The 15,710-nt window shown below is 45.5% G+C and overlaps 2 protein-coding genes across 7 annotated transcripts; one reads left to right on the plus strand and one right to left on the minus strand.

The window, feature by feature from the left end:
- Positions 1–378: 378 nt before the first annotated feature.
- Positions 379–8,692, minus strand: CRYZ (crystallin zeta). Of its 6 annotated transcripts, none has more exons than XM_058842664.1 (9): positions 8,254–8,282; positions 7,682–7,806; positions 7,186–7,338; positions 5,846–6,009; positions 5,181–5,232; positions 3,850–3,999; positions 3,362–3,457; positions 3,114–3,209; positions 379–2,852 (listed from the first exon to the last, which is right to left on the minus strand). In XM_058842664.1, the coding sequence occupies exons 2-9, from the start codon at positions 7,790–7,792 to the stop codon at positions 2,691–2,693; spliced, it is 984 nt and encodes a 327-aa protein (XP_058698647.1). In that variant the 5' UTR covers positions 7,793–7,806; positions 8,254–8,282; the 3' UTR covers positions 379–2,690. The 6 variants fall into 6 exon arrangements, with proteins under 6 accessions (XP_058698647.1, XP_058698648.1, XP_058698644.1 ...); XM_058842665.1 differs by lacking the exon at positions 8,254–8,282 and adding an exon at positions 8,493–8,692 and having other exon boundaries at positions 380–2,852; positions 3,356–3,457; XM_058842661.1 differs by lacking the exon at positions 8,254–8,282 and adding an exon at positions 8,369–8,389 and having other exon boundaries at positions 380–2,852; positions 3,356–3,457.
- A 141-nt stretch (positions 8,693–8,833) lies between these two features.
- Positions 8,834–13,805, plus strand: TYW3 (tRNA-yW synthesizing protein 3 homolog). Its single transcript, XM_058842666.1, has 6 exons — positions 8,834–8,992; positions 9,343–9,423; positions 10,143–10,241; positions 11,070–11,141; positions 11,459–11,592; positions 11,780–13,805. The coding sequence occupies exons 1-6, from the start codon at positions 8,834–8,836 to the stop codon at positions 11,982–11,984; spliced, it is 750 nt and encodes a 249-aa protein (XP_058698649.1). The 3' UTR covers positions 11,985–13,805.
- Positions 13,806–15,710: the final 1,905 nt, after the last annotated feature.

A 15,710-nucleotide genomic window follows, 5' to 3' on the forward strand; every position in this document is an offset into this window, starting at 1 on the left:
ATCCTTCCATGCTCGTTTTTCTCTTCTTCCTGCAGTTCTTGTGAGTCCCACCTGAAGTACAAACTCACAAGCTAACGCTTCCAGGGGCCACAGAGTGACTTATCTGAGTGGAGATCCCTGCAGTGAGGAACAGAAGGGACAACCTTCCCTCCTGATGCATCTGTTCCAAAATGTTAGGTTTCACCATCCTCAAGTTTTCTGTGGCATAATCCACCCTCACTCAGTATTGATCTGCCTTATGTAAAGGGAGCAATTATTAAGGATATCAATATTCTCTTGATATTTTATCTTCCCAACTCCATAATTAAAGTCTCACACTAACTTACTGTATCATCCTGCAGAACAGGAAGAAGTCAGGAACAGACACAGGGCAATGACAACAGAGAGGCAATTACACTTTTAATGATTAGAAAATGTGGCATCATTTATTTGGAGCATGATGAGACTAACCAAGAGCAGCTGCTTTCCAGAACAATACACTCTTTTCTGTTTTAGAAACACATAGAGCAGTAGTTTCCACACCCTTGCATTGTACACAACTCCTCCCTTTGAACCCCAAATCTCTCGTGCAGATGCCAAAGTCAAGAGCCTCTTCAACCCTTCCAGCCAGCCAGAGCAGCACCAAGCAGGCTGTGACTGGGAACCACTGCTTCCAAAATCCCACCCAGTCAAATCAGGAGATGATTGTCAACAAACAGAGAATTATTCTGCCAAATTCATTGGTCTGTGGCCCCCATCCTCTTCCTCCATCCTTTTCTGCGCTGCCAAGGGGCAGCATATCCCAAAAAGAGAGCAGAACCACGGACTCTCCAGGTAGACACATTCTCTTGATGGGTGGCTTGCACAAATCAGACTCACCTCACTCCTACCTCATTAGTTCTATTCACTTCTTCCAAAATTCAAAGAAAACCCATTTATACAATACATTGGAAATTCCCAGAAGAATAAACGCTATATGATACTCCAAACAAGTCAGTCCCAGTCCTGCTGTGCCATTCTGCCAGGTCAGCTGGCAGAGAGCAGCGACAATGCGGTAATGCAGGGCTGCTCTGACACCTTCTGGTGACAAACTCCACTACAGCCCTTGGGACAGCATCGGTGAGACTGAAGTTCTCCCATAAACATCATCCATGATGCAGTGGCAGCACTAAGCAAGAAAGAAGCCACTGCAAACCATCAGCCTCTCATGTCATAGACCCCTACTAAATTAAGGCTGAATTAAAAATAATTTAATATTTGAACACAGAATATAGAGAAAAGGTATATATTTTTATATGCACATAATCTCCACAATCATACCCATCGTTAACCATTACTTTTAACCTCTGTTTAGTACTTTGATATTAAGAGATGTTTTACTTTCTCCAACAGTGTTGTGAAGAGGAATATCAGGTTCCTAACAGGGCACCACTGCTCAGGGCACATTCTGCTTGAGACAACAGGAACAGTCAGCATCTTTCACCTGGATAATCAGCTGAGACACTACCTACACACATCACTGACACCATGTGAGTCACTTCAATCTCCAGCTAAAACACACAGCTCCCTGTTCCTGTAGGATGTGCTACAAACAAGGAAACCAGCTTCATTCCCCTGGGACAGCCTGGAAGGAGGAAGGACCCCACTGCACCTTGGCAGACATGGTCCCTGCCCTCCCACAGCTGAGCTGGCCTCGTCCTTCTCTCCCCAAGCAGCTTTCTGAAACCACTCACTGAAACACTACATTGAAATCATTATCTTTAGAAACATTCCATCATCTTTCCTGGCAACATCATCTGTTGTACAATGGATTTAAGGTTTATGAGAACAAGACAATGAAATTACCTCAGTGTAATGGCAAAGTGACCCCACATGACACCTGGACACAAGCCCTAGTGCTGAGGCTGTGCCCTGCCCACTTCAGCAGACAGAGCTCAGGAATTTCACAGGAACTCTGTGTCACAAAAGCCATTCAGCCTCCACTCTCCATGCAGCCAGGGATCCAGAAGACTTTTAACAAAGGTCACAGGAAGAACTGAAATCTTCACAACCAGCCATTTACCATCTAGGAACCAGCTGCTTTGGCCACGATCATCAGTTCCAAAGAGGTAAATCCCAGCATGCAGCTCCAGAGTGACGGTCCCTGTGGGTGAGCCAGGACTCTGTCACTTCAGCCTTAGGCAAGTAGAACTGCCTCTGCTCCAAACAGTTCATGTTTGAGAGATTCTGCCCATCTTTTGAGCTAGAAAGTGAATTATTTTCTCAACAAAAGCTTTTATTTCAAGTAAATTATGTGACAAAATTTGAGTGCAAATTTTGTGGCTAAAATAATTTACAGTTCTAATTAACACACATAGTAAATTATTTAATTTTATGTATGTGTAAAAAGCAGCTTCATTCTATGTTACCTACAGTGGCCTTACTTTGCCTTCACATGGACCATACCAAACCCTACCATCCCCTGCAGCACAAAGCACACCAGCAGAGAAAATTAAATATTTCCACATCCATGAAAAAAGCTACCAAAATTACTTTCTAGTAAATGCAACTCTGCTCATTATCAAAAGAAAATGTTAACTAATTCATCTAAGTGAACATTTTCTGCTACTGTCAAACATGATCAAAGGTATGTTTATAACATACATTCAGTGAACCATGTAAGCAAAGGTGCAGTTAGAACAGGTACAAAATAGATGGAAAAAAGTGCTCCTTTATACAAGGAGCACCATCTTTCCTCGGGCACCACTGCTACAAATAATGTCTTCATGAGCCTTGGCTACTTTCTCCAGGGGATATTCCAAGCCCACAACAGGTTTCAGCCAGCCAGCTTCTATGCCATCAAGGACTGCTGTGGCACATTCATGCCTTTCCTCCTGCATGTAACAAGCATAGTGTTTATGACAAGGTCAATGCATTTTAGAATAGTATTGACAATATATGCAAGAATTAAAGCAAATTCCACAATTTGAAAATATTTTATGATGTTCTGAGATTGAATCAAAACATAAAGGAATTAACTAATAAGTTTGTAACAGTGTAATTGTTCTTTCATTCCTACAAATAATTTTAACTGTAAATAGAGAGGTGCTGGAACAAGCTAATAAAGCATACTTTAAAATAGAAATGTTTCTTACCTCAGTTGCAAGAAACAGACTCACTCCAATTATGCTGGACTCCTTGCTCATTGTATCTCTTGGGTTTATCTCAATGCGTCCTCTGCAGCCCACAACCTGCCCAAAGAAGTCCAAAGCATCAAGTCAGAGCTGTTCAGTGTGATGCTGAATGCACAAAATCAGTGACACAAGCAGCCATCATCACCTCCCTGCTCAGGGACACAAACCCTGCCACCCTCCTGGCCCAGGACACAAACACGCACCATTACCCTCCCTGCGCGGGACAGCAGCTGCAGGTCAGCATCCAGGTTGACATTTGAGAGCATTTCTATGATTATATCGATTCCCCCTGGCCCTGTGCACGCCTGGAGAGGACACAGGATGCTATTTTAGTGCTTGAGTACCATCATTTATTTTAAACACTACAGAAAGTATCCATTCTACAGCTTATTGTTTAAATTTTCAGTACGGCCTTTGTGCAGCTGACAGCTAATTAGCTGAATTGTAGCACATTTCACTGTGGTAATTTATGATGTGATCCCACACTGGAATTTGCTGAATGTAACAAGTCTAAATGCCACTGCCTGTGAGGAAAGCTTGGCTCTTCCAGCCTGAGAAGGTTTTTCCTTGTGTAGAAATGAAAAAGGCAGTACACTGTTTCTCCTACATAAACGTACTGTAAAGTCTTCTGCAAACAACTGTTCACATTTTGTTAAGAACAACACAGCCTGCATTCTTCAGTCCAGACAATAATTACCTTAATTCTCTCAGTGTAATTTGGGTCTCTGTGATTAAAGGCTTGGTGAGCACCGTTTCTCAGGATCGTATTCATGCCCTCCTCAGTTCCCGCTGTACCTAAAACCTTCAAACCACAAGCTCTGGCAATCTGACATGCTGCTAGTCCCACCTGAGGGGAGAAAAACACCAAAAGAGAAAATTATTTTACCTCTTTCTTAGAATTTTATATTTTAAATATTCTACCAGCAACTTGGAACTTCTCAATTTAAAAACCTAGTCTGGTAATGTGGATCAAATAATTTGGATCTTAAAGACAGACAAATACTCTTTAAAAAAGAAAATATATTTCCATCTATTTTTTGATGTTTTTAATAGCTATCAGCATTTGACATATACCGATGTAGAATGCTGAGTATCTGTCGAAGCTGGGCTATATATTTCTAATACATATAATTCTAATATATATATTTCTAATACAAATCCAAGGGAATTCCTCTCTTCACAGAATCACCTGTTGTTAATACCAGCGTTATACATTGCAAAGAAAATGCAGGCGCAAATTTTGTTAACACTACTTCTTTAGAAAGTAAATTCTCACCGTCTCCTACCAGCTTTGCACTCCAGTAAGAATAGAAGCAGTACATGTAGTTTATGGAAATTTTAAAAAAAGAGTCATGATGCTAAATAACTGCCATTCTAGTATCTCAGAATAAGATATTAATTCATCTTTTTGTCGTCTAACAAATATTTAAGGAAACTTGGCCTGTTCACAGCAGCTGTTGGTTGGTGCATCACCAGAAATTGAGCAAGTGCAGAGTGTGGGAGACAAACTAGAATGTTGTGTCATTGTAAAGTACGTTTGTCACACAAACCCAAAGAAAACTAGAAATGCAATTTCATGTAGTATTCAGTAGTCACAGGTTTATATATTCCAGTACCTTTCCTTGGGTAGCCAGCTGTTGGCTCATGGGTAAAAACATCCCAGAAATGCACAGTCACCCTGCACCACCCTGCACTTATTCCTAGAGGACTGAGAACTATTTGTACATATTGGAAAATGAGAGCTTTCTGCTAGCAGTGCTATAACTTCCAGACCAGCTACCACCTGCAGCAAAATCCTGTTCCATGTGTGACCCTCTGACTGGGGATCTCACACCAGTACTTATGCAGTCTTACAGTTATGGGGAATAACGGGGTTTGTTCTAAGAATGTGTATCCTAGAGCATCTGAAATAAAAATCTAATCTGCCAATCTGTTGATACAAATATGACCATAACTGAAATCCCAGGAAGAAGCAGATGCAAGGAGAGAGAGCAGTGTTCTCTACACTTGCCTCCTTGGAATACTTACCCCCCCACTAGCACCATGAACCAGCACACTTTCTCCTGCTTTGGCACAGCCTCTAAATGAAGAACACAAGAAATACTGGCTCTGTGATTGCAGCACTTACTGACTGAGTATGGGGTTGCAGATACTGACAGCAAATCTCATTGTTCACACAATATTGTTTCCAGTTTATGTTCCAAATACACTCTAAGTTATAGCTAAACAGATACCATAAGCCTTTTTGGGAGAACAAGGAGGCCAAATAAATCCTGTGATTGATGACTTGAAGCAACATGCAGCCAGCAGCCAGTGAGAGCCTGGTACAGAGCCTCAGATCAGGATTTTGGCCTGTCACAGGCAAGCAGTGGTGCTGCTCCCCAACACCTGTCTGCTTACTGAGGAAATTAGAACTATTGCTCTTCTCCTTCCCCAGCCAAAATACCAGTGAGTACTGAAAGGGAGTCATAGGTTTTATTCCATGAAGCCTTTCCAGGCAGGTTTTCTCAAGAAAAAAGACTTAACAGTAAAACACAGTCACAAGCTTCTAGGTCTCAATTACCTGACAAATCAGTCAGTGAAACATTTTCAAACATTTCCCACTCATCAACCCCCCCATTTTATAGGACAGTGAAAATTGAACCTTGGTATTGTAAATATCAAAGTGCACAAACATGGATTTGGTGCCTTACTTCTGGAAAAGGGCCCGGTAGGCAGTGAAATAGGGCACTCCGATCGCTGCTCCCTGCTTGAAGTCCAGTTTGTCTGGCAAAGGAAAGACTCTGTTGGCTGCAGCAACTGCATACTCTGCATATCCTCCAGAAAGTGTTTCAAGGGTGAAAACTCTGTCACCTTTCTGGAATGGAGGGAGAGAACACAGAGAAATCAATAATTTCTCTTACTTTTTACAGAGGTTTAGGCTATTGTTAACAGCTCTTCTATCAAAACTAACCAGCCATATTTGTGAAAGAAATGTTTATAAATGCTGATACATACCATCAATGCAACACAAATAATGTAATTTCTTATACTTAAATCTAAGTATCATAATTATAACCTCACCCCACAGTGTAACACAAAAACCTACTGCCTCATTAATATGAACCTTAATGAACTTGAACTAAAGTCGGGAATTCCATCCACAGATTCCAAATGCATAACCTCAAAAGCTCTTACAAACACACAAAAACATTTCTAAATTATTTAAATGTGGAAATATGTATCCTCTCAATATATCTCTCTCTCATTCAAGCCAAGAGCATCAGAATTGTCAGAGGAAGCAAAAAGTCACACATAGCAGATACAGCAAACTGCTGATAAGAAAATATGAACAAAAAATATTCTTCTCTCTTGATAACCGAATCTCTCAGGTCCCACAAAATTGTTACATAAATTCCAAATCAGGAAATTCCACCCCAACTTTACCTACAATTTTTATGTCTGTTTGGGACCAAATGTCTGATGACTTAAATGGGAGAACCAATTAAAAAACTAAATTAATATCATAGATACCTTTTAGCAAATTGATATTTGCCTTCTCCTGTCTCAAGATTTTCCCACTGAGAAATCCAAGTAAAATTACTAAAGAGGAGTAATACAGTATTTGAACATTTAGTAAAAAGTAACATAATTTATGGAGCTTTGTAAGTAAGCAATTTAAATTTCTCCAATATTTTACAGAAAAAAAAATCAGTTTTGCCTGAAATTACCACCTCCAGAAAGAAGCATCCAATCTCAACTTTTTCTGCAATGCCAGAAAAATAGCTCCAAACTTTTGTACCCCAGCTTTTGTACAGCAGATATCACTGCTCTTCTGAGACCTCTGAACTTCAGGAGGGCACAGCATTCCTCACAGTGCCACCAGCAGATTGGTTTGCCAATGGGATCCCACTGTGTGCTTCTACCAGTGAAGGGGATTCCCTCCTTGAATAGATTACATTATTACAAGCAACAAAACCAGATACAGAAGCACAGCAATCAGCCAAAGAGGGCCCATTAAACAATAGCAAATTCTACCCCAGTGTGTAAATACCTTGAATGTAGTCACTTGTTCCCCAACACTTTCAATCACCCCAGCCACATCCGAGCCAGGAGTGTAGGGTAAAGCCGGTTTCCTGGCATATGTCCCAGAACGAATGTATGTCTCAACAGGATTTACCCCACAGGCATGGACTTTAATTAACACCTAAAATAAAAGATACTTCTTAAGTAATAACGAAAAATATTTAGCCCTTGAATTCATAGCACAGCATCGTAGCATTTTTACTGAATTCTCAAACAGCCTCTGTGACAACCCAGTGTCAAACTGAAGCTAATTTCAGGAAAATCTTTATGTGGAATATCAAGCCCATCATATACAGCCCACCACAGAGTGAAGAGCCCACATCTCTTGATATCTCAAGGAGTATGAAGACACTAATCAAAACGCACGTACTCTAGGTGTAAGGTTCTGGGTGGGATCCCTCATTCTGTCCTGCAGGTGCTTGTTAACATTCATCAGTATTTCCTTTCACAGAGCTCACATATACCTGGTTTTCTTTGGGAACAGGAACTAACACATCCGACTGGAGTTTAAGCACTTCAGGGCCACCGAATTCAAACACTCGGACTGCTCTCATCACACTCCTGGTGGCTGCCATGGCGAGCAGAGGATCTGGCAAAAGAAACAGTGAGACCCCTGGTACCTGCTGGGGTCAGAGGAGCCCCCAGGAGCCGCCGTGCGGACCCCGGCTGGAGCTCGGCACAGCGCGGGGCCGAGGGGCGGATGATCCAGCGACAGTGACCCGAACCAGCGGGAGGGGACGGGAGGGGAGGGAGCGGGGCACGGGCAGGGCACGAGCTTCTCTGGGCCCCCGGCCCGGAGCAACCTCCGGGGTCCCGGCCACGAGGAGCACGGGAAACAGCCTGCGTCCCGTGGCCAGTGGGGCTACCGCCGGCTAGGAGCGCTCGGGACCGGGACCGGGACCGGCACCATGCGGCCCCGACACGACGGACCTCAGCAGGAGTTCCGTGACACGCTCTCACCGCCAGGCCCCGCCACCAACACACCGGGCCCGCCAGGGCCCGCCCACAAACACACAGGCCCCGCCCACAAACACACCGGACCCGCCAGGCCCCGCCCACCAACACACCGGGCCCGCCCACAAACACACCGGACCCGCCCACAAACACACCGGACCCGCCCACAAACACACCGGACCCGCCCACAAACACACCGGACCCGCCACAAACACACCTGACCCGCCCACAAACACACCGGACCCGCCCACAAACACACCGGGCCTGCCAGGCCCCGCCCACAAACACACCGGACCCGCCAGGCCCCGCCCACAAACACACCGGACCCGCCAGGCCCCGCCCCCTGAGCCGCTTCGTAGTCAGGCCGTGTCCCGGAAGCGCTCCTGGAGATCAGGCCCCGCCCCTTCGAGCAGCTCCGTAGCCGTTGCTGCCTGAGGCCCAGCCGTGTCCACCGTGGCTGTAGAGCCCGGCACGGGTAGCGCAAAGCCGCCGCCGTCCCGTGCTGCCGGAGGAGAGCCGGAGCCCCGCACACTCCGCCTCCCTGCGGAGCGCCGCTGCCCCGCGGTGGAAAGCGGGGGAGGGCCCGGGCGGGGCTGTGCCGCCACTCGCCCCGCTCGGCCGCGCGCGGAAGTTTGTTCCTCGTGGGCCGCCGTCCCGCCGCGATGGCGGCGTTCGCGCGGCGCAAGGCGGAGCGGCTCGCGCGGCCCGACCCCAGCCGGAAGCGCGCGCTGGACGCTCGAGCCGCGGAGCTCGTGCGGCTCCTGAACGCGCGCGAGCGCTTCTGCACCGCGAGCTCGTGCGACGGGAGGGTGACCGTGACGGTGGGTCCGGGACCCGGGGGGCAGCCCGGCTGCCGGGATACCGGGATACCGGGACGGGGATCCCGCCCCTCCTGCGGGTTTTGCTGGCACGGGGCTGAGGTCCCGGAGCTCCCGCCGTTCCCGGTGCTTCATCGGCTGTACCCGTTTTTCAGTCGGTTGCCGGGGTACCAAGCCGCTGCTGGCGGAGCTCGGCCGGGCCGAGCACACGGACGGGCACAGGTCGGTCGCGGTGTGAACGGGCTCTTGCGTCAGGGGGATGCTTCTTTATTTGCAAGGACCGTTTTTGTAGCAGCAGCGGATGGAACTCACCGAGCTGCAGAACCGTTTTAATGGTGTCTGTCCATCACCAGGACACGGATGGCACGGGGATCCAGAAGAAGAACTGCACGTGGCTCTTGGTAACGCATGGTCCGTGTGTCAAAGGCGATGTGGTAAGGGCACAGGGTGATACAGACTTTATATTTATTCGTGGAAATGCTCCTGATGTCATGGAAAACACATCGTGTCAAAGGAATTTTATTCTTGCTACAGAGATGAATTGATAATCAAAAAATTCACTTTTCCGTAGAGGTGTTGCTTAATAAATTTTTCAGACCTGTTTTAAGAGAATGCTTTTAAACTCAATATCAAGTTCTCTGCAAAATTATAAATGCAGCTGATATTCTAGAATCCTACATAATTTCTTATTGTCTGGAGTCATATTTAAAACATCTTGAGTTAAAAAAAATTCCTGAGCATGGTTTGCTGTGCTAGCAGACAGACACCTGAAAGTAATGTAAAAGGGAATCTCTTATACTGCATTGTTAATTTAGTATCATTAAAGTCTGTGAAGTTAAAAGCATCCACAGTGCAGGGTTTTTCAATTTTAGTATGCTTTCAAAATAATCTACTCTTTGCATATATTGCTTTGTCCCACAAAAGAAGCAGCTGCAAGATGAACATTTTCTCATTCAATTCTTAGTTCGCTTTACCATACATTTTCATACATGCACAAAAGTCTCCTCCAGAATATTTGTTTTCATTGCTATTTGTTCCAGCAAAGCAAAGCTTGCTAAAATTTCTATCTGAAAACAACCCCAGTAGGGTGTTGTTAACTCTTACAAGAGGAAATACTCTGGTTTTTATATAAGTATTTTGGTGTATTTTCCAGATGACAGCACTAGAGAAAGCCACTGGTGATGCTGTGTTCAAGTTTGAACCCTTTGTTCTTCACGTGCTGTGTCGGGAGCTGCAGGATGCACAGCTGCTGGTAAAACATTTATTGTTGTTCTGTTACATTCCTGCCTGTATATAAAGTATATAAATATTATATTCCTGTTATATATAATATGTTATATTCTTGCCTATATATAAATAAAAGTATTGGCTCCTGGGTAGGCAGTTGCACTTAGAAACAGTCCCAGGTGTGCTTAATAATTAGGGTAGTAAAGTAAGCTGATGAAAAACACAGCTTTAAACTTGGTGAGGGTTTTACTGTACTTAGAAAGAAAAATGACTCACGTGCTATTCAGCCTTTGAGCTGAAGAAGACTGCCACATGAAACACTACCTGAGGGGCCTGGGCAGCTCTCACTGTCTGAAAGGGATGGATTTTAGGTGGTGTTTTGCTACCAGCCAGGCCATTTGGCTCCATTTTCAATGCATTGAGCAATGCCTTGTGCTTTTCAGTAGGACTGTGGAGGGCAAGGTGTGCCGTGCTTGTTTTGTCATTAGTGCGGAGGAGCTGAGGAACTCACGTCGAGTGCAGCTGCACTTGTCGCTGTAAAAGGCTGGCACGACTGTGTGAGGTTCCAGCTCCTTGGGATAAAATAGTTCAGGGCCTAGAGAGACATTACATGCCTTCTGCATTCATTGATTCAGAGAGTCAGTGTCCACTGTGGGCCTCTGAAAACCACACACCATTTGTGGGTTTGATCTTAAAAAGTATTTTCATGTAACTATTTTTGAATAAGTCTGGGTAGATTATTGGAATAAATTTTTTGCTAAACCAAGATTATGGATGGGTTGCAATGCAACGTACAAATATTTTTTGCTGTGAAAGTGGACAAGACCTGTTTAAGCATTTATTTTTTCTGCAGCATTCAGTGGCGATTGACTCTGGGTTCAGGAATTCTGGTATTACAGTTGGCAGAGGAGGAAAAATTACAATGGTAAGGACTGTGCTACTGCAAGGAATGTAACAAAGTCATATTGTTATGTTAACCATAATTTTTGTGTGAGCCAAGACCTGAGTGGTGCTTAAGAGCTGTCATAGGGCGTGCTGTAGCAAAGAAATAGCTTGCTGCTTTAGGTGACAGCATCCTAAATAATTAAATAATAAGCAGCTTCCTCTGAAATTCAGGTACTTAAATTGGATAAATAGATTTTTTACTACAGTGAACTCCTACATTATTTAAATATCCCTAAAGTATTTAAGTTTCATAAACTAAAAAACTTTATTCCAGGTAAATAATGTGTGCGTTTTCAGGCTGTGCGGAGCACTCACTGCTTAGAAGTTCCACTGAGCCACAAAGGGAGATTGATGGTCTCTGAAGAATATATTGAATTTCTGGTACATGTAGCCAATCAGAAAATGGAAGAAAACCTAAGGAGGATTGACAGGTTTGTAAGAATACACCAATTCTGTTCATGACATCTGATTTTTCTTCAGTATTAAATAAAACATTAATGACTGCTTTTCTCCCCTTGCATGTTTTGATTACATTCTGAATGAATTAGTTTCTCAGAGTAATTTGCAGATCCTGAGCAAATCTATAAAAACGGTAACTACAGGATTGTTTCTGTCTAGATTCCACAAAGGCTTGGAGCTGGCTCTGGAAGCTGCTGTCCCTGCAGACACCTTGTTTCCCGAGGGGCCAGAGAAGAGCCACTCTGTGTACGTGCACAGAAGAAAGAGACGGACTGCTCAGGAACAGGCCAATCCCAGCAGAGAGCTGGAACCCCAGGATGATACTGAAAGCAGTCTTGATCTGTTTGCTGAAATCATGATATAGACTATGACATTTGAAAGCAAATGGCAAACTGAAAAACTATTCTAATGGTAATTTTAAGAGATTTATATATTTCTGTGCTCCAAGTAGCAGTACTTTCATGAACATTGACAAGAAAAAAGGTAATTAACAGAATGGTGAGCAGGTGTAGCTACAGGACACAAGAGAACAAAGCCACAGAAAGTTTTGGGAGTTTTTTAAGTGTACTGTTGAATTAACAAAGTGCTACTCCATCAGTTATCCCAGAAATAATGGATTTGCTGCAGCCTTCTGCCATGTTCTCTGTGGCAGCATTTCACTTCCAACCTCCTGGGTTTTGCAGAACCAGGTTTCTCCTTCGAGGGGGGAAGAGGTGCTAGGGACAATGACCATCCACTCGTGAGACAGCCAGCACGAGGTGGAAATTGGACAGAAACCTTCCAAAGTAGCACTGTGTGCTCTGGTCGCAGAGTGGGCCTCGTGCATTTGGGTGGACTGGTTGAAGTATGGCTCAATCCAGGGGCATAATTTCTAACGGTACAGAGCTGCTGCCCAGAAGCTGTGTGAACAAAACTGGAGTACCCCAGCCCGTGGGGCAGCAGGCAGGTGGTGGGAGCAGCCAAGGGTCCCACAGTGGGGCAAGGCACAGCAGCTCCTCAGGTGTGGGGACATGGCTTCTGCCACAGACATTACTGCAGCATTGTTGGGATATGGGCTTGTGTCAGACTATCATTTTCCACAGATCTTCCTCTCCACTCTGAGACTCAGCTGCCTGTCTGGGCTGAACTGAAACCCCAGGGCTTCCACCAATGAAAGCAACTTCTGCCTCCATGCAGAGGGTCCTCCCCAACCTGCGGCCTTAGCAAGGCCTGGGGGAGCCCCTGTTGCCATCCCCACTGCTGGGAGTCCCACTATTCCTGTAGATCCCTCTTCACCACCTGGAGGATACATCTTGCACACAGAGGAGGAGGTAGTTATTGCTTGTGGATTTTAGGGAGTTTGTTCAGAATAGTCTGAACCCTCCTCTGCATGCCATTTCTTAAAATGTCTGGCACTGATCTGTTGAACATGGCTTGAGGGACTGACAACAGCAGCAGCAACCACGTGCGGTGCCTACAAACACTGTAACAGCCCAAACCCTCACCCTGTGTAACAGCATATAGTATTTACATTCTGCAAAATAGAGTTTGTCAGAAACTGATGTGTGGTATGATCCCACATTCCTCTGAAAGACAGTAAAAAATTCAGGAAGACTTTCTGGCATCTTAACATAAAAATGTTGGCATCTTGTTAAATACTTCATTCCAATCATCTCCAATGGTTGAAGACTCTTGGGACCTCATACAAAAACTCAGTGAGATCCTACAACAAGAAAAATAAACAGAAGGATCAGGAAAACATTACTTCAGTATAACAGTAGAACAGTTTTTGCAAGGTTTTTCTGAATTTTTTTACACCCCATCCAAGGTTGCAGAGGGTGATGCTGAGGTGGTGTCACCACCGTGACATCATTCTGGGACCAGCACCAACTTCCTCCATGCACCACTGCCCTTACACCAGGGGATTTACACACCTTGTCCCATGCTCACCCACGTTCCACCAGCTCATTTTGAGGTTATTTTTGTCAGGCTGTGTTTTATTTCCAGCTGCTGTATGGGATTCTTTTGGGCTGTGAATGTGCAGAGCACAGCAGCCATTGGGAAGAGCACCCCTGAAAATGGGATTCTGGGGGTTATGGCTGAAGAGAAATTCACTGGTTGGCAACAAGACTAAAACTGTCAAACCTTTACCATTTGTAAGTGTGCTTTGCCACTTAGTTAATCTAAAAGGTATTTTTATATTTGCTGTCACTGTGTTAATTTTTTTAAAATTACAGTTTCACTCCCTGTGCACTCAGTTGTTTCAGGGGAGGCAGATGGGTTCATTCACTCCAGGAACTGACTGTCGTTTCTCACCCCATAGCATTTCACATGCACACCAGGAAACTACTCAAATCAGTGCCACAGCATTCCCAGCTGGTTGTGCTACAGGTTCTGAGCCAGTTGTGCTCCCCAACACATCCATGCTCTTGGGCACAAAAGTCACTTGACCAGTTCACTGGGATAAACCTGTACATGCAAATCACAGATGTCAGGAGCACAAGTGTTTGCTTGAAACAGCTTTCTCTGAAATTCAGGTACTTAAACTGGTTTACAAGAGCATGGCAGTAACAGCTGCAGAGTGTAGTGAAATCAGTGTTTTCACATGGGGTTAAACCTCTCCAGACCGGGGCAGCTTTGCAGCTCTCAGCCTCCACTCCTTCCAGGGCTTCATTTGAATCTAACCAAATCTCAATTTAATTTAATCAGTCTCAAGTTTTTTTAATGTATTAAATGTATCATGCACTGGAGGCTTAGCAGCTCTTCAGTACTTTTGGTTACTGAAAATACACAATAACTTTGCAATATCTTGTCAATTCAATTTTATGTAGTGGGATACTATGGGAAATGTTTCATTTCTGATCTACCCATAGTTGAAACTACCCAAGGGGAACATGCTGGGTGTTTCATGAGAGAACCTTTGAAAAGTAATTTGTGTCTTTAAAAAATAATGTAAATGTTCACATTTCCTGAGATGCTCACTTCATTTCTTCACACCAGGAGAAAAAAAAAAGAAGCAGTAAGAATTGCTGTCAAACACACTGTGCTGGCAGTGGTGTGACAGCAGGCAGCTACCAGGGATCAAGGTCAGAGAATTCTCGGCTCTTTTTTTTTTTTTTTCTTAAATCAGAGAATAACACTCAAATTCCATATCTAGGTTACATGAAAGATCTTACTCTGCTTTCTGGATGCAGTTTGTTTATGGTACCTGAGCAAATTGCTATTTTAGTCAGTTTTATATACTGGAGGTAAAAAGCTTGTTTGCATTTTATTCAGGACTCCGAGAAAAGAGAAATATTTTTCTCAAAATCAGGTTTTACAGTTGTAATTGCGATTTTTGCAGATTAATTCTGACAAGTCACAGCCCAGTTGTGGGGTGCTTGGTCCAGCTGGCAGAGGACACCCACTCTGTCCCATCCCTCACACCCGGCTCTGTCCCATCCCGATCCACCCAGCTCTGTCCCATCCCTCACACCCGGCTCTGTCCCGTCCCTCACACCCGGCTCTGTCCCGTCCCTCACACCCGGCTCTGTCCCGTCCCTCACACCCGGCTCTGTCCCATCCCTCACACCCGGCTCTGTCCCATCCCTCACACCCGGCTCTGTCCCTCACAGCCCAGCTCTGTCCCATCCCTCACACCCGGCTCTGTCCCGTCCCTCACACCCGGCTCTGTCCCGTCCCTCACACCCGGCTCTGTCCCGTCCCTCACACCCGGCTCTGTCCCGTCCCTCACAGCCCGGCTCTGTCCCATCCCTCACACCCGGCTCTGTCCCGTCCCTCACAGCCCGGCTCTGTCCCATCCCTCACACCCGGCTCTGTCCCATCCCTCACACCCGGCTCTGTCCCACCCCTCACACCCGGCTCTGTCCCGTCCCTCACACCCGGCTCTGTCCCGTCCCTCACACCCGGCTCTGTCCCTCACACCCGGCTCTGTCCCGTCCCTCACAGCCCGGCTCTGTCCCGTCCCTCACACCCGGCTCTGTCCCATCCCTCACACCCGGCTCTGTCCCATCCCTCACACCCGGCTCTGTCCCGTCCCTCACACCCGGCTCTGTCCCGTCCCTCACACCCGGCTCTGTCCCATCCCTCACACCCGGCTCTGTCCCGTCCC

Source organism: Poecile atricapillus, chromosome 7 (assembly GCF_030490865.1).
Source record: "Poecile atricapillus isolate bPoeAtr1 chromosome 7, bPoeAtr1.hap1, whole genome shotgun sequence".
NCBI classification, from domain to species: Eukaryota; Metazoa; Chordata; class Aves; order Passeriformes; family Paridae; genus Poecile; species Poecile atricapillus.